Source organism: Gigantopelta aegis, chromosome 3, assembly GCF_016097555.1.
Source record: "Gigantopelta aegis isolate Gae_Host chromosome 3, Gae_host_genome, whole genome shotgun sequence".
Lineage (NCBI taxonomy): Eukaryota > Metazoa > Mollusca > Gastropoda > Neomphalida > Peltospiridae > Gigantopelta > Gigantopelta aegis.
Genome location: NC_054701.1, coordinates 12,396,684 through 12,419,065, shown reverse-complemented (window position 1 = coordinate 12,419,065; position 22,382 = coordinate 12,396,684). Strand labels below are relative to the sequence as shown.

The window sequence follows — 22,382 nt, the reverse complement described above, 5'->3', positions numbered from 1 at the left end:
GGTTACTGGAATCTCATTAGAACGAGTGTATTGTTAGGATGTGGACACGCAGGGATCTTGGGCTTAACTTCGTAGAAGGTTACTGGAATCTCATTAGAACGAGTGTATTGTTAGGATGTGGACACGCAGGGATCTTGGGCATAACTTCGTAGAAGGTTACTGGAATCTCATTAGAACGAGTGTATTGTTAGGATGTGGACACGCAGGGATCTTGGGCTTAACTTCGTAGAAGGTTACTGGAATCTCATTAGAACGAGTGTATTGTTAGGATGTGGACACGCAGGGATCTTGGGCATAACTTCGTAGAAGGTTACTGGAATCTCATTAGAACGAGTGTATTTTTAGGATGTGGACACGCAGGGATCTTGGGCTTAACTTCGTAGAAGGTTACTGGAATCTCATTAGAACGAGTGTATTGTTAGGATGTGGACACGCAGGGATCTTGGGCTTAACTTCGTAGAAGGTTACTGGAATCTCATTTGAACGAGTGTATTGTTAGGATGTGGACACGCAGGGATCTTGGGCTTAACTTCGTAGAAGGTTACTGGAATCTCATTAGAACGAGTGTATTGTTAGGATGTGGACACGCAGGGATCTTGGGCATAACTTCGTAGAAGGTTACTGGAATCTCATTAGAACGAGTGTATTGTTAGGATGTGGACACGCAGGGATCTTGGGCTTAACTTCGTAGAAGGTTACTGGAATCTCATTAGAACGAGTGTATTGTTAGGATGTGGACACGCAGGGATCTTGGGCTTAACTTCGTAGAAGGTTACTGGAATCTCATTAGAACGAGTGTATTGTTAGGATGTGGACACGCAGGGATCTTGGGCATAACTTCGTAGAAGGTTACTGGAATCTCATTAGAACGAGTGTATTGTTAGGATGTGGACACGCAGGGATCTTGGGCTTAACTTCGTAGAAGGTTACTGGAATCACATTAGAACGAGTGTATTGTTAGGATGTGGACACGCAGGGATCTTGGGCTTAACTTCGTAGAAGGTTACTGGAATCTCATTAGAACGAGTGTATTGTTAGGATGTGGACACGCAGGGATCTTGGGCTTAACTTCGTAGAAGGTTACTGGAATCTCATTAGAACGAGTGTATTGTTAGGATGTGGACACGCAGGGATCTTGGGCATAACTTCGTAGAAGGTTACTGGAATCTCATTAGAACGAGTGTATTGTTAGGATGTGGACACGCAGGGATCTTGGGCTTAACTTCGTAGAAGGTTACTGGAATCTCATTAGAACGAGTTTATTGTTAGGATGTGGACACACAGGGATCTTGGGCTTAACTTCGTAGAAGGTTACTGGAATCTCATTAGAACGAGTGTATTGTTAGGATGTGGACACGATCTTGGGCTTAACTTCGTAGAAGGTTACTGGAATCTCATTAGAACGAGTGTATTGTTAGGATGTGGACACACAGGTATCTGGACTATTTGTATTATTGATTTTGTTAATCATCGGCTTGCTGCTAATGGAGAAAAAAAACGAGCAGGTTTCCACTGAACAGTACATGTCTCTATTACCATTTGTTTGATATGCAATAGCCAATGATTAATTAATTAACGTGCTCTAGTGGTGTCGTTAAACAAAACAAACTTTAACGTTGTTGTGTGTTTCAGTCGTGAACTGTTGGAAGTGCACAGATCTACTGGAATAGGTGATCTGGGATCCATCAAGTTGTCTCTGGCTCTGTGTATGATTTCCGTCTTTATCGTCGTCTACTTCAGTCTCTGGAAGGGAGTCAAGCAGTCTGGAAAGGTATGCTTTAAGAAAGACTAGATCTGTCACGGGGTTTAGACTACAAATCCATGGCGCTGTGTCAAACATTTGAAATGGTACAGAACATGTATGTTTACGGTATTCGACCCTAATGCACTACTGATTCGGGTGGCATTTCATAGTTCACAACATTATGCTTAAAGTTGGGTGGTTTGCCGTATATACCATTCGGTGTACGTATCGTGTCAATACCGATTTACCGTACCTAGCAAATTTCAGAATACCGAAACTTCGGTATTGAAAAGATTTCCATCATTATGTAAAACACTATGAAAATACACCCAACCACATTGCATTGGCCAAAACTGAAAAAAACCTCAACTCTGTATTCGTTTAGAGCCAAGAATATGAGAGAGCGATCATAACCGTCCAAATGCCAGTCTAGCATCACTTGGGCTAGGTTTATGGCAACCAGCGTCAGCATGTTTCAAGTCACGAAATTCATGCGAGGCTTTCACACATCTTTCTGGTAGAGAAGGTCAAATGATTGAACGATGGGCTCGAGAACAAAAAGGGAGATGAGATACCTGGGAGATTGGCAGTTCTCCTATAGGCCTTGTAGGAAGGATGAGGTGGTCTTGTTTGCATAGACCATGCGCATTCATTTGTTTTAAATAAGGACACTGCTTAATGTGAGCACTGTCAGTGGACATTGACTGTGCGCTACATTTTGGTGGAGTGTGAGTAATCATCTGAAGCCCAGGAGAAAAGATATATTTGATAAGTGAAATGTGGTACAATATTTTAAATTCTACCATAATTAATTTTAAAGTTTTTAAAACAATTGATTTTCATACAAAGTTTTAAAATATACTTACCTTGATGTTTTTTTCTTCGTAGCGTATCCTCTTGCTTTCGAAATAGTAACGATTGACGTCTTATTCACACTCCATCATCAGATGTACGCCTTCGTTTTCCAGATCGGGCGACGGCTCTTCATTTCCCTCCTCACACATTTTAAATTGCAGATGTCGCTCCCTTCTTTAAAGACCAGACCACACGTATCGCAAGACTGCATCATCTTGACTTTTTTTAAATAGGGTTCTACCTCATCATTGTCTTCGTCGTCAGGTTCGTAGGCGGGTATGTCTGGTAGTTTTCTCTTGAATGCGTCCCTTTGCATGATTTGCATGTAGAGCTCTTCTGAGACATTGGCCCTTATGCTCGTGCTTTTATACCATTCGGACGGCCCCGTCTCTAAACCATTAGATTGAAGTCGCCAATGTTTGGGCGTGGACGGTTTCAAGTCCACCAAGAGATGTCCGTGGGGCCTATGGGTAGCTTCCTCAAACCGTTGCATCAAATGTCGAGTATTTCCAGGATACATCTGCCGTGTCAAGGTTAGGACTTGTTGCTTGTTGACCAGTACCAAGTAATGACAGTTTCTTCTCTGCGTCGGGTCTTTGCTCTGGATTTTATACCATTCGGACGGTCCCGTCTTTGAACCATCAGGTCGAAGGTCTGTGGGTAGGTGTCTCAAACCGTTATCAAATGATGAGTGTTTTGCGGATACATCTGCCGTGCCAACGTCAGAAACTGGCTGCTTGTTGTTGGGGTTGTTGAACAGTGTCAGGTAATGGAAGTTTCTTCTCTGTGTCGGATCTTTGCTGTGATAGAGGTTCTGGTTGATGGCAATCACCGATAGGTTTCTGTGGTGCCTTCATTCCGTGAACAGGTCAGTGATGCAATAATCTTTATTGGCCATACACATCAAGTCATCCAACACGATGAGATTTCTGACTCAGGCATCCAATTAACGATCCTTTTCCAAATTCTCGAGTATGCCTTGAATAAATTTCACTCTTGTCTGTTCAAATACACAACGTGAAATGACGTTGTTTGGCCCATGTGACTCCTTTTATAGTCTGTTTAGAAATGCTTCTGCCGTTTTGGGGCTTTCCAACTCATACCACTGTGTTGTCGTCGTTGTTGTTTCCGTTTCAAATAGGCCTTGACTTGCTCTACCACCTGTTGCGTTGGGAAGACTATGACGATACTGGGTGTGGAAGATTTGTTCTGTCCCTCTGTTTCTTGTTGTTGTTTATTTCTACGTGGGATCGTAAAGTTCTAGACATCAATCCAAAAATGTACATTATCTCACTTTTTTCCACCATGCTGAATTTCGAAGTGAGGTTGAAGTTTGCTCAGGTACACAGGTCTTGTTGGCTTGTAAGCAAATGACCCATCCACAGCAACACATTACCTAGAAACCTTGCAAATTTGCATACCATTATACACTAAAATTATCACATGGGTTTATGACATGGATATCATGAGTAAGTTATAGGACACACACACACACATACACACACACACACACACACACACACACATATATATTTCTTGTCCAGCTTTTGCACGGTGCTAAAAAAATCTGTCTGATCCTCGGACTAGATAAATCTGACTGACCCGTGACGTCATAACTAATGCTTTACAGGGATTGACGTCATATCATGGTTTTCAGAATTCTGTTTGCTATTTTACGTTGTATCATTGTTTTAAAAATATATAAACAAATTAATTTTCAACTTTATATTTATTGGTAAGTTGTTACATTTTATGTCCTAGCATGAGCTGGGCTATATTTTCCCCGCGTATTATTAAATGAGTTTATAGTTTAAATGTTTACGAATTGTTCAACAATAAACAAACCGTCGCTTACAAAATTAATCTTTTGTTACTGAAATTAAATGGGCAAGAAAAAGAATCAATCACCGTTGTGGGGTATAGGTACGGCAATTCCAACCCTCCGGACAATATGTTTTGTAAGGGCATCATCGGTAAACCTCGGCCCTCACAAAAAACATTTTGTCCCTCGGTTTGGACAATAGCTTATCAATAGCTCACAATGGTGGTAGATTCTATTAAAGGGACATTCCTGAGTTTGCTGCAATTTTTAAGATGTTATCGAATAATAGAGACTTTTTAACGATTGTAATTACGTATCAAATATATTATTTTGCATAAAATATTAGTGGCTGTATATTAAACGTGTTTCTGATCGTTCTAATATTTGTACCAGGTTACATTTTATTTTATTTCCTAAAATATTTTTTTTTTCGTACGTACGATATTATTTGAAGAGAAAATCCAGTTTGGGCTTCTCAAAAATATCAAGACGAACAGAAACACATTGAATATACAGACACTGATATTTTAAACAAGAACATATATTTAATATGTAAGTTTAATCGTAGAAATATTTTATTAGTCGAAAACGTCTTACAATGCAGCAAACTCAAGAATGTCCCTTTAATATATATATATATATATATATATATATATATATATATATATATATATATATATATATATATATATATATATATATATATAGATAGATAGATAGATAGATAGATAGATAGATAGATAGATAGATAGATAGATAGGTAGATAGATATCCACTAATGATCTACTGGTGACGTGTGTTTCTCTTCCAGGTGGTATGGGTGACCGCCACGGCGCCCTACATCATCATGTTCATGTTGTTGGTCCGTGGTTGCACACTGCCGGGAGCGATGGAAGGTATCAAATATTTTCTCACCCCGAAATTCGAAAGTCTGCTGGTATCTGGAGTAAGTACTAGATATTTCCACAACTGTACACTTAGGAATTAGGTGTTTTTTTGAAATTCTGCTTAATCGACATTGTTTTGTTATGAGAGACAACTTTGTTTTGTACCATCATCAACGGTTTTGTCATAACAGACGACTTTGTATTGTACCATCACCAACGGGTTTTTTTCAGTTATAACAGATGTCTTGTACAAAACAGAGGACTTTGTTTTGTACCATCACCAACGGTTTTTTTCAGCTATAACAGATGTCTTGTACATAACAGACGACTTTGTATTGTACCATCACCAACGGGATTTTTTCAGTTATAACAGATGTCTTGTACATAACAGACGACTTTGTATTGTACCATCACCAACGGTTTTTTTTCAGTTATAACAGATGTCTTGTACAAAACAGAGGACTTTGTTTTGTACCATCACCAACGGTTTTTTGTCACATAATAGACAACTTTCTCTTGTACCATCACCAACGTTTTTGTAATAACATACGACTTTGTTTTGTTTAACATCTTCATTTGTTTCCATGCAGCTCTTTACACTGTTTTTACATAATGTTTATTTGTAATGCAAATAAGCATATTCATGTACTTACCTGCGTTTGACCCCCAATACTGTGGTAATTGTTGACACATATTTGTGGTCTGTGTCTGTGTTTGTTTTGTGTGTGTCCGTTTCCCATCCAGCCATTCATCTACCCATCCATCCATCAGTCCATCCGTCCATATATCCATCTATTCACCCATTCATCAATCTCTATATGCAGACAGGCAGGCTGAGTGACTGAGTGTGTGTCTATGCGTGTGTATATGAGAGAGAGAGAGAGAGAGAGAGAGAGAGAGAGAGAGAGAGAGAGAGAGAGAGAGAGAGAGAGAGAGAGAGAGAGAGAGAGAGAGAGAGAGAGAGAGAGAGCGGGGGGGGGGGGGGGGGGGGGCAGACAGATAGACACTTTTTAATTCATAGATTTGTTTATTTAGGTATGGATAGATGCGGCTGCACAGATATTTTTCTCCCTGGGTCCAGGCTTTGGCGTTCTGTTAGCACTGTCCAGTTACAATACGTTCAACAACAACTGCTTCAGGCAAGAATATATATATATATATATATATATATATATATATATATATATATATATATATATATATATATATATGTATATATATATATATATATATATATATATATATATATATATATATATATATATATATATATTATTTTGATATTTTGTTCATATTATCAGAATACAGTTAATCGTGGACATACCGATTCTTTTTGAAAGATTCAAACGTCGAAACCTAGCATATGTAAATTTTGCTGAACGTTTGAAAACTATCTTGACTTTGTCACCGAAGTGGTCGTTGGATTTAATGTGTAGAGTGATTTTAAACCAGTCTAGTAAACGGCTGGCTGAATTACCAAGGAGCACACACACTATTTTAGGCTATTCAAATCTCCATCGATTAACTTGACTGTCTTCCATGTGAACTAGACAATCCCCTGGATTAGTACATTCGCACCCGTATTTTAGGTCAGATTACGGGTGGATTTGTATAAGATGAGGAGTCTAGTTTATCACCCTCACTGGACTACATTATAGTGATGTTATAGCTTATACAATCCCGCACCCAATTAAAAAATCATATATGCACATTACCGCAATAAATGTTCTGCTATCTGTTTGCAGGGATGCCATTATAACAAGCCTTGCCAACTGTGCTGCAAGTCTACTGGCTGGTTTCGTGGTTTTCTCCGTGCTCGGCTACATGGCGGATCTACAACACACCACAATCGACAAGGTCGCAGGTAGCCAATAGGAATAACAATGCGAACATTCGTTACATACCATTATCTTACGAGTTGTTACACAATGTATCTAACTAATTGGAGGCGGGGGCGTAGCTCAGTGGTGAAGCGCCAGCGTGATGCGCGATCGGTTTAGGATCCCGTCGGGTGACCCATTGGGTTATTGTTGTGTTTCAGCCAGTGCACCACGACTGTTTTATCAAAGGCCGAGGTGTGTACTATCCTGTCTGTGGGATGGTGCATATAAAAGATCCCATGCTACTAATGGAAACATGTAGCAGGTTTCCTCTCTAGACTATATGTACAAATTACATGTTTGAGATCCAATAACCGATGATTGATGAATCATTGTGCTCTAGTGGTGTCGTTAAACAAAACACACTTTAACTTTAACTTCAATACACCTATCTCTCGAGCGAGTTTTAAGAAATATTGGAACTAACGGACCTGCACATTGGCAACTCTACAGCAGCTGTCAGAGGCGGATCTAGTGGGGGGAGGGGGGAGGGGCCCGACCCCCCATAAATTTGCGACAGTTATAATTTTATTATATATTAATTTTCATTTTTTTACAATCCCCTTCAAACCTCCCCCAAAGTTCCATTGGCATTCCGCCTCATGTCATTGGGGCCCCCTCTAAATGGATTTTCTGGATTCGCCACTGGCTGTTAATGAACTAAAACGACCTTCCACCACTCAGAAAAGACAAAATTGCCTCTTGTGCACAAATTAGTGAGATCTAAAGCTCTCGAGTTCTGATTTTGATCTATGGTAGATAATGTTGCACACTAACCTTACTGTGAGAACAAATACATTAACACATAAACTTGTTATTCACAAACACTAATATAAAAAATGACAATGTATATCAATCAAAATACATATCATATCTTCTGGATAGCATGGGATCTTTTATATACAAAATGCTTTTCAAAGTCTCTCAAATCTATGACACTAGGTAAATGTATATGAGATGTGTAACAAAACAACTACGTTTCATCAACAGCTGAAGGTCCCGTGAAGGTGCTTATCGTATACCCCAGGACATAGCCACCTTGGCTGTGTACATGTTGAGTTAATGTAGGTTATAGGTATGCGATATAATATACAACGTCTCATCAACAGTTGATGGTCCTGGTCTGGTGTTTGTCGTGTATCCAGAGGCCATCGCCACCTTGGCTGGATCCCATTTCTGGGCCGTCCTCCTGTTCTTCATGTTTATCACGCTTGGTCTGGACAGCACGGTAAATAAATAATATTCTTACTACACCGCTAAATGTTCATCTGGGACCGATCCACGAAGCAATCCTAAGATCACCTAAGGTAGTTATTCACTTAAGGTGATCATAGTGCTAAGATCGCTTCGTAGATCAGGGTCCAGGTGGATATTGTGTATGTGTGATGTGTGTCTATATGTATGCATGTATGTATGTATGATACAGAAAGAGATAGATAATGAGAGAATATATATAACACAAAAACAGCAACAAAATACAACTTAACAAACGGTAACATAATACAGCACAACGCAACGGCAGACAGACAGACAGACGAATAAATAAAGGCAGCAGTTGTACTAAGTAGTATTAACATACTAATTTATGACTTGATGTCGACTTAAGTTATATCGGGAATTGGAAGTGTGGGGTGGGGGGGGGGGGGGGGGTCGGATCCCGTACTTCCATTTGAGGCCAAAAACATGTTCTTGCCCCCCCTCCCCCCCCCCCAACACACACACACTGTAGTGTACGACCACCCACCATCCCTTCCTCGTCCGCCCCAATTCACATATCGTTCCTACACGCCTATATATATTGTGTAGCAGTCATAAACGTACCGTCATACTGTCACCATGTTATTAACAGTTTGGAGGTATGGAATCATCCATCACGGCCATATGCGACCAGTTTCCTAAACTGAAGTCCAAACGACCGATCGTACTTGGAGTCCAGCTGGTTATCTGCATCTTGGCGGGACTGCCAACTGTAACTTATGCAAGTATTTCACTGTATATAGGTATACATAGATAATAACCAGCTAATGACGTAGAATATCGGCTTTATCCTGTGGTGATATTCTCATTTGGCCTGAACAAGATAAAGTCGATATCCTAAGTCATTAACTAGTTATTATCTTTATCCTGCAGACCATAAAAAATAATGGAAAAAGCTATTATTTCAGCTATATTGTACGATGACCTTGAGGTCAAATAAGCAATTTTGTAATGTAGCTGCGTGACGTCGCATGAGTGACGTCACAATCATAATCTGCTAGTATACGTTTATTTGCTTTAATCGGTCGTCATACTTGATCAATAGAATCAGCGGTTGCAGGATAAATTAATAATGATGGTCTCTGCACATCAACATTTTATATATTTATTTTTAATTTTCGCAGTAACAGCGCCAACTACCCGAAATAAATAGCAGTATTGCGACGCACTGTGACATTTTGGATCCACAGGTCAAAGTCAAAGTATTTTAAGTTGCCTTGGTTCTATGGAAAATGTGAATGAAAGCATTTAGGGTAGCAAGGCAAATGAGGGGGCACCATGGACAAAGGCAGATGAGAAACCCAATAGTATTTAAAGAGTAGTTTGCATCATGTCTGGCATGAAATGACAACAGCAATATGTTTCTAAATTAAAATACATTTTTATTGAAACATCATTTTAAAACGGAAACATAGCACATATTTATATTTCAACATAGCACATATTTATATTTCAACATAGTACATATCGGAATGTCTAGTGTCTTGTTTAGTTTTCATTTTCAGGAAGGAGTAAATTGCACTTAGGAGAGTTTATTTGTACACGGCAGTGTCGAGTGATGCCTGAGTTGCACTGTATCTTGGCATTGAAACACCGGTAACGATTAGTTTGATAAACGCTTGGAACCTGCACAGTTGCACTTGGTAAAACCCTGTCCACCACAGTTAGCGGAGAGAAATGGTTTTCTCTGTGTTGAAGTCATCTGCAGAATACAACTTGGTAGCACACACATCAATTTGGTTGCGTGAATATTTACCACTGAGAGTGCCACCTTTCACAGCAATACTGTACATGTCATTGTCACTACATTCAGTCACAAAGCCGATGATATTCCGTGGGTCAGTTCTACCTCTGTCAACATGGGGATATGTATAGTCACATTGTCGCTTTTCACCATGCGTTCAGCTTGCATATTTTGGGATTCATTAGCTCTCTTTCGCTGTATCTGAATCGCTTCTTGGCAAGCGGAGACAAGTTCTACTTGAGCGTTCACAGTAACTTCATCATCGGATGTAGTTGGAGAGTTGGGAGGATTTGCCGGGTCAGGTATAGAGGAGTCAGCTGCAGTGGTCACACGATCAGCATCTTCATCAGGAAGTGGCAATGCAGTGACTGCAAGTAGATCATCCTCTGCCTGCAATCGATGGAGAAATTCAGGAGGGAGACAAGCTTTCTCACACACAATGAAGAAGTATTCTCTTTTGTTTTTATAACAAATTATTACTTTACGTCAGACATTCATAAAGAAATTAAAAACACAAACAGAGGCGCATTTATACCAGTCAAACTCAAATGTTTTGATTACTAATCTCTTTCGCACAAGATTAATGAGGAAGCCATCTCAGGATTTGTCACAGCTAATCCTTAGGTATGTTTGAAGTATTTAACAAGCCTTCTCCCACAAGATGAAGAAGTATTCTCTCTTGTTTATTTTTAACAAATTGCTACTGTACATGAAATACTGCTCTTTGATTACTATTGGTTTACTCTCCATGGCCCAAGAGAATGCTTTCAGGAAATATGTATAATTTTCACCATCAGATTTCAGGAAATATGTATAATATTCTGTGTGAATCGGACATTACACACATTTTATTTTCTTAAATTTTCAGGAATTATACATATTTCCTGATAATACATATTTAAAAATATTGACATTTGCTGATTTAATGTAATGTGCAGTTTTTACAACTAAATCTCATATATTATTACTTACAAGTTCTTCTTTCGAGTATTAACTTTACATAACCCATGTTTTTCATGTTGTTCTGGTGACTGTTAATAAAAAAAACCGTTTCTCTCATCATTTTTGTTCAATTAAATAGTTTTACTGTTTTCCAGGGTGGTAATTATGTCATCTTTTTAATGGATAATCATTCTGCACCTGTTGCCATCATTTTCTTCTGTTTAATAGAGGTGATAGCAGTCAACTGGATATATGGTAAGCAGGGTTTCTGCCAAAGAGTACAGATTAATACGTTTTATGCATTTACCTTTGTTTCACACACAGTAGCCGATGTGTAGTTTTGTGCTGAAGTGTCATTAAATATTTTTATCATTGATTCATTCAGAGGGTAAAATTACGTACCCTAAAATCTTGGAAATTAATGGATATATTTTGTTTAATTTTCAGATAGATGATAGTAAGAGAACTGCTGTTTAAAATGTGTTAGAACATTGCAAGCCCATAACCACCTAATCTGAACGACAAAATTGTAACACATGATCAAGGCCGTATCTCCGCACAACGCAAACTCGAATGGACATTTGGCGAAAAGTGGATGATTCCATGAATCTCTATGCAGTACCTCATCTCTAGGAGAACAGTCAATCCTGTACTGGAGATTCCACTCCTCTTACATCGCCATTCCCAGACTAGTTTACTAAATCAAAACTAGCACCAGACAGAGCTAATTAGAAACGTACAGCTGTGATGACATGCACTTAAGAATTACTGTCATAACAGTTGATATCAGGTGCTCGCGAATGGATAGCATATCCTGCCCCACCGGTGGCACCTGCCATAAGTTCTGCCACCACAGCTGCTGTCAAGTATTTTACTCCATCCAAAACGATGAAAAAAATAACAAGTGTGCTAGAGTTTTCCCAAAGAGATGTAAACGTATGCATATGTTAAAAATACGGAATAGCATCAGCCGTCATTCTGGTCAGTATTACATCGTATTTAGTAGATATAGCCTCCAAATATCTACCATAGAACATTTTGAATTGTCCCAGGAGTCTGTACTCCATCACCATGATGGAACAACGTCTGTGTCAGGGGCACACTTATTGTCTGTTTTATTTTTATTGCATAACCTCAAATTATTTTCTAGCAGAAAGCCTGGTAAGTAGTCAAGTTAAGATCAGTTAGAACATAAAATGAACTTTGAGTGGCTACAAACTTTTGCACGCATTGCATAAGGCACTGGTCGTGGTTTGAAGAATTTGGGTTGCACATTCGGACCAACAAACTTTCAACGACTACCCCTTAATTTCTCCCAGTGCTTCTTTAAACATGTCAGATTTCGTTCCAATTCAGTTGAATATATTTAAGCAGGTCTCTCCCAAGTAGATTTGCTTTTTGACCTTTGACGATCATAATAGATGCATCAACCTTTTGTCCCTGATATTCTACACAAATGTCTATGACACCGGATACCTTAATTTGTTCACCTGTGTATATACGACGTTTAGCTTTCGATTTCCTCAATGGAGTAACTTCACGTTCAGACCACGTTGTCTTGTAGCACGACTCACTGATCAGAGATACACTAGTGCCTGTGTCAACATGCAGTGTAACTAGTTTACCGTTTATATAGACATCCACAGTGATCAATACAGACGATGATCTTTTACATCCATTTACATGACACAATAAGAATTCCTCCTCATCAGGATTCACATGGAATGAACCATCAGAATTCCTCCTCATCAGGATTCACATGGAATGCACCATTGTCACTATCTGAGTTATCATTTTGCAGAACAATATTGGTTGTGTGAGTGGTTTGTCTAGCTTTGCGACGACACGCTTTAACAACGTTCCCTTTTTCATGACAATAGTTGCAAATAGTATCTTTGTAACGACACTTATCAGAGGAATGTGATCCATCACATCTGTAAGAATTCACGTTCGGATTTCTTATATCTGTTGTGATTGTTTTCATTATGTCCTAGATTGTTTTGTTTATTTTTGTGAACCAAGAAAACATGTGCACCTGAGGGTACCATTTTGATAAGATTTAGTTAAACTGTGTCAAGTTGTGTTAATCATGATGACGTCATCTTATGATCCAAGCGACCTTACAACTGTGATTTATTCAATATCGAAGTGTTATAGAATCAATAGAATTCACTACTCATGCTTTTTAATATATATATATATATATATATATATATATATATATATATATATATATATATATCATGAACCTCGTTAATAAATCTGAAAAAACAACAACAAAAAACGTTATCCACTCCATGATCAAGAATGCATCTGTGCATAATGTTTGTTTTGTGTAACGCGTCGTCGTCAGTGGAAACCCGCTACATTTTATATTCCCAGATATCACATATCACAGCCTTTGACATACTATTCGTGGGAATGGGGAAAAAGCCAGTGTGCCCACCAAGAATGTTAAATCCTACGACCCAAACACCCCAGGCGAGCGAATGCCCGCCTCTACAGTTAACTAGTCTGACCGACAACCCATCGACTTTCGCATACTGAAACAAAGGGTTAATGTTGCAATAAGAAACAAGAAAACAAAAAAGAAGAACAATACTACGTGTTGTAGTTGAAAATAGAGATCATCCACTTTTAGTAGTTGGGGTTCCTAGCAGCTTCTCAAATGTACTGCGACTGTTTTGTTGTTGAATCCCCTTACCCCCATTTCAAATGTTGGTATCATACACCATATCAATAAAAAAAATAAAAAAATAAAAAGAAAGAAAGAGAAATAATTATGTGTGTGTGTGCGTGTGTCTGTATGTATATACTTATTTTCTTATTAATACAGTTTCCAAGTTACAAACCAACCAATCATTGTGGGAGACTAAGTTTTAATTATTCATATGTTTACAGGTTGTAGCAAATTCTCTTCTGACATCAAGGCTATGCTTGGTTTTGAGCCTGGCCTCTATTGGAAAGTGTGCTGGGTAGTTATCGCTCCGTTAACTATGATGGTATGTACACACATAATAATGTTTTAGTGTAGTATTCACATTTTGATTTTTAGTCTTTTTTGTATTTATTTTTCAATTCTCTCCTATGGCAGCGTATTCTTTAGTGGAATCGTTGTGCATAACCTATTGACGCTTTTCTTCTTTCAAATTAAAAAAAACAAAAATCCTTATTTCTAACAGCTATAGTGTTTGATATTCCCTCTTGATCGTGAAGGAATTTATTGATGTGACTATAGACATCAATGTGTATTGCTTAAGAAATAATACAAAGCACATCTTGTCATCATCTCTGTGTGAACCCCCCCCCCCCCCCCCCCCAACAAATTAAAAACAAATGCAAAATTAATCTATGTAAAGTGAAAGTAAAACAACAACAAAACATTCCACTGGATATTGCTAATATTATGTTACATGTGCAATCAAAATGTATACATTTAGGTACAACAAGGATATTAAAACCGATATTTGGTGGACCATGTGACATTTAGGGGGTCATTTTAGGTTCAAAACCATGAAGATTTTACATGAATAATAACATTTAATGCATTGCCTTTTAAATTGAATCATATATGAAAGTTATATATCTTAAAATTTGTTTTAGATATCATTTGGGGACCCTAACAATTGAAAAAACAAAATGAATGTATACTTCATGTACTTAGTATGTAACAGTATGTTAACGCTGAAAGACCACACACCATTTTTGCTAACAAATAATGTCAGTACTTATTTAGATTTCATTGAGTATCGCTGTATAAGTATCTGGTAAAATATTATTGATTGTTAGCTTTTTGGTTACCATGTGCACAATAAAATGTAATATTGAGTCAACCATACAACACCTCACTTGGACTTGTGACATTATAATCCAAAATGGCCATCTTCAATTGCATTTTATATACATTATCCTTATGTACATACTGTTTTATTTTTAATTTAAAACATTTCAGTAGGTTATCACTCATTTTAATGTTCAATACCTTATTAGGTCTTCGAATAACCCTGCTTAGGGTGATAAAAAGTCGATCACGATTTTGGGTCCAGGAAACCGATTTTGTGATCAAATGCAAGGACATAATGGGTGAATTTTAGGCCTATCCTTCAAGTGCTCTTTATGAGAGCTGATAAAAGTATTAATAAATTACGACTTGTGCCAACCTGGAATTTTGAAAAAGAGACTTAAATCTTATATTTAGTTACACACAGTGCACCCTCCTCGAAACTGTTTATGTATTCATAATTTTAATTTATCATTATTAAAAATTAACTTTATTATTCACTTAGATCCACTGTTGCTTTTGGACAAAAATCCGATTCCAGTTATGGAAGAGACCAAATTTCTGGGGGTTATATTTGACAGGAAGCTATCCTCTGTGCCCATTCTTAAATATGTTAAGAAAGGGCTTTAAAGCTCTCAATATTTTACAACAAGTTAACAGAGACCAAGCTAAGTTGGAGCTTGCAGAATCCATTTGGATACATAAACTGAATACTGTTCACCCCAATGGCCTCAATGAGTACAGCCCTACTGGCTTTAACAACTAAGACTTTTTATACTCCTTTGTTCTTTAATTTTATTGTTATGCTATTGGTCAGCTCCTGCCTTGTTACCTAGCCTTGTGTTTTTAACTTCCAAGCTGACAATTCTCTATTTTATACCTTACTGGTCATATGCCCAGCACTTTGTTTGTTTAATCTCCTGAGGATGTTGGTTTTTAGACTAACGAAACGTCGAATATTTTAAATATTTTTATGTAATTTAAAATTTTAAGGTGATTTGAGTGGAAACATATGTTTTTATATGTACTTTTTAAATAATATTTTAAAAGTTATTGGTTACACCGAATGGGGAGCAGACCAAAAGGTTATTCTCCGTCTGTATAGATCTCTTGTGAGGTCCAAGCTTGATTATGGATGCATTGTGTGTGGGTCGGCGTGTAAGTCTTAGTTGCAGATGCTAGATCCTATACACAACCAGGGACTTAGGCTTTGACTTGGTGCATTTAGAACATCACCCATGGAGAACTTGTATGTTGACGCACACGAACCTTGTTTGGGTGCTAGATGTGCAAAGCTTTCTTTGCAGTATGCCAGCAAGATTAAATCATTACTAAAACACCCTATACATATTGTGGTGTTTGATAACAAATATATGAAGTTGTTTGATGCAAGGCCATATTTTATTTTACCACCTTGGTGTATAACACCACCTAAAATAGTGTTTTATCTTGCACATCTGAAGAAAGATCTTACAGATGCTGGTGTATATAAACAATTTTTCATGGACATTCAAGACAAGTACCGTGATTACATTCCTGTTTATACAGATGAATCACCGGATGGGAATTCTGAGGCAGTACTACAGTTTTTCCTTCAGATCATTTTCATGAGATTGCCTGACTCGGCATCAATCTTTAGTGCTGAAGTTTTGGGCAGTCATTAATGCCTTGGAAGAAATAGAGGATTCGAATGCATCCAAATTTATTATTTTCACCAAGCTTTACAAAACATGAAGTTGGACCACCCCTTAAAGACATACCCTAGTTTTTAAACACTCCGGCATATTTTTGATTATTAGAACCGTTTTTGATAACTGAAATCATACTTTACTTAGATTTTATTATTTAGATTATCCATTTCAGTACATTCGAAGTGTTTTTGGTTATTCTGGTGTTTTTAATATCACAAAATGCATATCTCATATTTTTAAAGACGCACGTGCGTCTGAGACATAACATTTATGGAGTCGAGTTTTAATCTATTTCTGGAGGGTATTTCACCATTTCAAAGTCACAGACTCTTGTTTCACTGAATTGTAACTTTATCCAAATGTATTACATGTTTGTATTAATTTTCATGGGCTGAAACTAGGGACTGTCCCTTTAATTGCGATGGTGATAGAAAGTGTGTCGCTTTATCCATTGCCGATAAAGACGTTGTATTTTGTTGGGGCCTCATTCGGTATTACCAATAACTTTTAAAATATTGAGAGCTTTTAAGCCCTTCTTTTTAACATACCCCGCCCCCACCAAATGTGGTCTCCTCCAGTAGTGGAATTGGATTTTTGTCCAAAAAACAACTGTGGATCTAAGTGGAGACCTCTTTTCTGTCAGATATGCACACAAAAATTCTTTACCTTTGAGAACCTAAAGCCATTATCAGTTGCCCATTGATGAAGTTTATTCAAACAAAGCTGCAACTGACGTTCAGTGATACTCATATTGGACGATCTGTATCAAATCTGAAAATCATCGCTATATAACCAGCAATCCATACCAGGTTTTAAACACTGGATGACGCTGTTAATTGTCACAGAAAATAAAGTTATTACCTTGAGGTACACCCATCTCTTGTGGGTGAATGTCAGACAAAGTCGACCCCACTCGGACTTTAAAAGATCCATCTTTTAAAAATTGAGAAATAAAAACTGGAAGTCGACCTCTAAGGTCCATGCCATGGAGGTCTTTTAAAATGCCATACTTCCACGTGGTATCGTAAGTTTTCTCTCAATCAAAAACACTGACACTACTTGCTGACTATAGGACGATAACTAGTAGGATTAGTTGGATCCTTACCAGGTTTGGGAATAGGAATAATAATTGCTTTCCTCGAATCAGAAGGAAAGTCACCAGAAATCCAGATGTTGTTAAAAATAAATGTTTTAATAGCTGATAATGAATTTCATTCGGTCCTGCTGAAGTATCATCGGCTCTACGAAGAGCATCCTGCAACTCCTCCATTCATAAGGGCGTGTTGTATACGTCAGCATTTTCAGATGAAAAATTGATGGGCTGCTTTTCAGCTTTATTTCGAACAGATGTAAAGGCATCTGTACTGAAAGCAGAGGATGAGCCATGAGTAAAGTTGTCTGCCAATGCATTGGCAATGTCACGATGAGACATGAAATCTGTGTCACTGGCAGACAAATGATTCTTTACCTTTGATTTTACAGATCCTGATCCTATTTCAGACAGATTTCACCGATGTTTGTTATTCAACCTGGTGACAAAATTACTTCAAGTTTATTCTTTACTCTGTCTGATCTCTCTGCAAGCCTTAGCCCTAGCAAGACAATAGGCATCCACGTTATCCCCAGAGGGTTCTCGTTTGAACCTTTCAAGAAACCTGTTTGGCTCTTTGAGTGCATTCTTGCATGTATCATTAAACCGTGTGGGTTTTTTTTAACGCTTTGGGACTGTCGAAGTCTTAGGAATAGTTTCATCTGCAATATCCTTCAAGATGGAAGTGAAGAAAGACATGGGATCATCAGCATCACAAATGGGAAATTGTTGCAGTCGAGTGCTGCACAGATGCTAAAACTGACCCTAATTTGCCTTTGCCAACTTCCACCTTTGAACCATTTCAAATGATGGACGTCCATCATTCTCCAAAATAATTGGAAAGCGGTCACTACCACATGGGCCTGGACCAACTTTCTAGGAGAAATCAATAAAAATTGATGGACTACAAAACATTAAATCTATGGAAGTGAAAGATCTACTTGCAGAATCAAAATATGTATGATTTTTATCATAAAATAAAATGAAGTCATTTTTGAGAATTAAGTCTTCCAATTGTTTACCTCTAATATTTACATCCTCACATCCTCACAAAGTGTAGTGTACATTACAATCTCCCATAATAATAAAGGGAGTAGGGAGCTGGTTAATAAGATTTTGAAGGATTAAAATTAAAATGGTTCCGAGGAGGTAAATAAGCTGAACATAGAGTAATAGTTTTATGAGGCGTGACTTTTACAGCCACAGATTGTAAATTAGTATTTAATATTTAATGTCACTATACTCTGAGGAATGCTTTCATTAACACGAATGGAAACACCCACAGCTGCTCTATTGTCAGTTTCATGACACTTATGATAGAGGTTAAACTCTCTTATTAATATAATCAGTGTTCTTCAGGAAAGTTTCCTGAAGACACACTGCAAGAGGAATATATTTTTGAATTAAAAGACGTAATTCATCAAAATTGGGCCTAAACCCACGGCAGTTCCAATGAAGGAATGAATTAGTCATTAGGAGGAAATATAGGGACTATTTTATACTTTAACCTTAGATTTTGTTGCTACTTTTTGTCAGTGCGAGTAAACTTGTGATAGAACATCCATTTCATCGATCATATGAAGAACCAAAGGATCATATTGATTGCTGATCATATTTAATCGTTTATTGTCTGTTTGCCGTCTCCTGATTGAGAGAGACTGGGTCCTGGCTCACCAGTACTCAACCTACTTGATGGGTTAACAGAACCCAAAGGCACATCAGACAGTTTTGAAGTAGAAGCCAATTCATGTTGTATAACTGCTTCCTTCATTTTCTTGACAACTTTAGCCACATGTTTTTCAGGGGTGTTTTTTTCAACATCAGACAACCTTTTGTACTTATTGTCACCAGATGGTGAAGTAAGATCAGTATTGATAGCAACACTAGTTATGGAAGCCTAGACTACTGCAGCATACGATTTATCTGCAGTAGCTGGATATGTTGATGTTTCCACCTCTTTCCTAGCTTCCTGAAATGACAAGTGCCTGTCAACCTTGACCTGCTGAACCTTCTTTCAAACTTCATCTTTGCACACGCTCGCGAATACGCAAAGTGATTCCTGTTATAATTGATACATTTAATGTCATTGTTGCAGGTCTTGCTGTCATGGTCAAACTGAGCACAACAAGCACATGCAGTTTTATTTCGGCATGCATTCTGACAATGATCAAATGTATGACATTTAACAACATAAAGGGTTTGAGATGTAAGGATCAACAGGTACCTTAATCGAGCTTGGAAGTGTTGGTGTACTGAAAGTTAAAATTAAGGTATTCGTCGAAATCAACTCATTGTTTCGAAAGACCTTAATCCTTTAACAAACGTCACGCCTTGTGCTAACAAAATTTCAAGAATTTCTTCACCAACTCCTGCCAAATCACGACATCCGATGACTCCTGTATATAAATATAAAGTACTGTTATCTGGCACTGTAATAGGTACATTGCAGAAGAATGTTGACTTCAGGAGATACTTTGAATGACAATTTGTAACATTCCACTAACAACGAACCATTCCTCAACAGTTAAACCAACCAGACCTTTCTGAATAGCAAACGGTGAAAATTTGCCCAAGGTTTCACTACTCTGGACTTCTAGCATTGATCATGGATTATTCATCAGATGACGAAGAATCCGTAACTTCGAAGTGGACCCTTTTCAGGATCCCATCAAAAAGTATTTAGATCCATATATAATCTATAATTTCGTCAACCATGTCCTAACCCACCAGAGTCCAACGAGGGAACATGGTGCTGTGGATAATCAGCAGGCAACCATGCCAGAGATACACGGTTGATATACTTGGATAATAAACAAACAATACATCACCCACTTGACCCTAGTCACCACCCAAAGAGCAACAAGTACAAAAGGTACATCAAACAATGTTTGTTCATGACTTTATAAACAAAACTAAGTGTGTATGCTCTAGAGCTTAGCATGACCAGCCGATTGACCACTCGTCTGGCTGAACTGGAGGCCAAAGTAGTGTGTTGCCAGAAAACATACCCGTAGATATGTTCCCAACGCAATCACCAGGATCCCATCATCCACCATTACGGTATGCACCTCACGGCCAACAAGGTGCCCCAAAAGGGGAGTTGTACTGTAATAGCTATTCTCATAGAGCACGGCGAGGTTACAGTACTTGAAGGGATCTGAAGTCGATTGTGGATGGCAAATTATCAAACCTAGTACAGTGAAACTCTTCGAAACCGGACACCCTCGGGACTAAGTAAAAAGGCCATTATTAGGTATCCGGTTTAGAGAGGTTCTCTTCTGTACATATATTTAAAAAGCGCCCGCTAAAAACATCCGGTTTTGAGGGAATTCCGGTTTCCAGAGGGTCCAGTTCACTGTAGAAGGAACCCTGAAGGTGACCTGCGTTCAGAGAGTTGTTTCTGACTGAGGATTTCTGTTGCAGTTTTATGCGCCCTGTCATGTTAATGCTGCAATGAACAACTTTTAATTTATTGATCTTTGGCTATTGGATGTCAAACATTTGGTACTTCTGACATGTAGTCTTAAAGAGGAAATCCGCTACATTGTTCCATTAGGAGCAAGGGATCTTTTATATACTATCCCACAGACAGGATAACACATATTACGGCGTTTGATATACTGGTTGTCGTGCACTGGTTGGAACGAAAAATAGCCCAATGGGTCACTGACGAGGATCGAGCCAATACCGACCGCCCCTTAGCCGTTCGTATTACCAATGGTGTACGTCCCGCCCTCATGTTCCAATGACTCCAGTCTAGTTTGTTTAAAATGAAGTACACGTTTGTTTTGTTTTGTTTAACAACACCACTATAGCACATTGATTAATTAATCATCGGCTACTGGATGCCAAAAATTAATCAAATTTGATTCTATGTTTTGTTTTGTTTTGTTCATGAAAAATTAAAGCGAAATAAATTCACATTGTGGATGGATTTTCAGTCTTATCTTCCGTTATTTTAAAATAACTTTGGCTTGTTTCATTGGGATTCAAGATTTTGTAGATGCCCTGGTGACTGAGCGCTTAAGATCCTGGGCTGTCAAGTGTCGTACGAATCGGTGCAGTGTGTTCCAGTTGACACTTTATAACCCCCCCCCGCCCCCCCCCCCCCCCCCCCCCCCATTACCCCCCCCCCCCCCCCCCCCCCCCCCCCAAAATGCAATAGCAGTTAACATAGAACAGTTTTTGATGTCGGTTTGAAAATGTAAAATTTATAATTATATATCAAGGGATAATACAACGGTTCCTTTAAAATTAGACTGACAACAAATAGCTGAAACTTTATCATTATATCCATAGGATACGAAAATAATTTTAATTCCACACCAACCTTAATTAATGAACCTATAGAAGACAAGCGGTTAATCACAAACGCCAGTTAGGTATCCTAGGTTTCAAACGTGTTCCTTGGTCTTCAAGAACAGCTGGTTACTTAAAGTTAACTCAAACACTTTTGACAGAATACTACACTGATTCTCGCAAGTTAGCAACTTTGACTTGTTTCAGTCTCCCTTTATTTTCTTTCAATATCGTGTATCTGCTCAAGACGGAGCCCAAAAGAAGTCATACAGGTATGCAACCATCAGTCTGTCAGATGCTTTGTTTTTAGGAGAACAGAAACCCGTTCCACGAAACGATCTTAACGATAAGATCACCTTAAGTGCATATGCGGTTCCCATTCCGTCTGTA

At 38.2% G+C, this 22,382-nt stretch overlaps 1 protein-coding gene across 1 annotated transcript in view; it reads left to right on the top strand.

The window, feature by feature from the left end:
- Positions 1 to 22,382, top strand: part of LOC121368497 (sodium-dependent serotonin transporter-like) — a 76,081-nt gene that overhangs the window by 33,978 nt on the left and 19,721 nt on the right. Inside the window, exons 8-15 of the mRNA XM_041493233.1 lie at positions 1,633 to 1,771; positions 5,233 to 5,367; positions 6,344 to 6,447; positions 7,054 to 7,172; positions 8,298 to 8,416; positions 9,038 to 9,166; positions 11,287 to 11,386; positions 14,033 to 14,133. Coding sequence (XP_041349167.1) covers positions 1,633 to 1,771; positions 5,233 to 5,367; positions 6,344 to 6,447; positions 7,054 to 7,172; positions 8,298 to 8,416; positions 9,038 to 9,166; positions 11,287 to 11,386; positions 14,033 to 14,133 — 946 coding nt within the window. The remainder of the gene's footprint in view (positions 1 to 1,632; positions 1,772 to 5,232; positions 5,368 to 6,343; positions 6,448 to 7,053; positions 7,173 to 8,297; positions 8,417 to 9,037; positions 9,167 to 11,286; positions 11,387 to 14,032; positions 14,134 to 22,382) is intronic.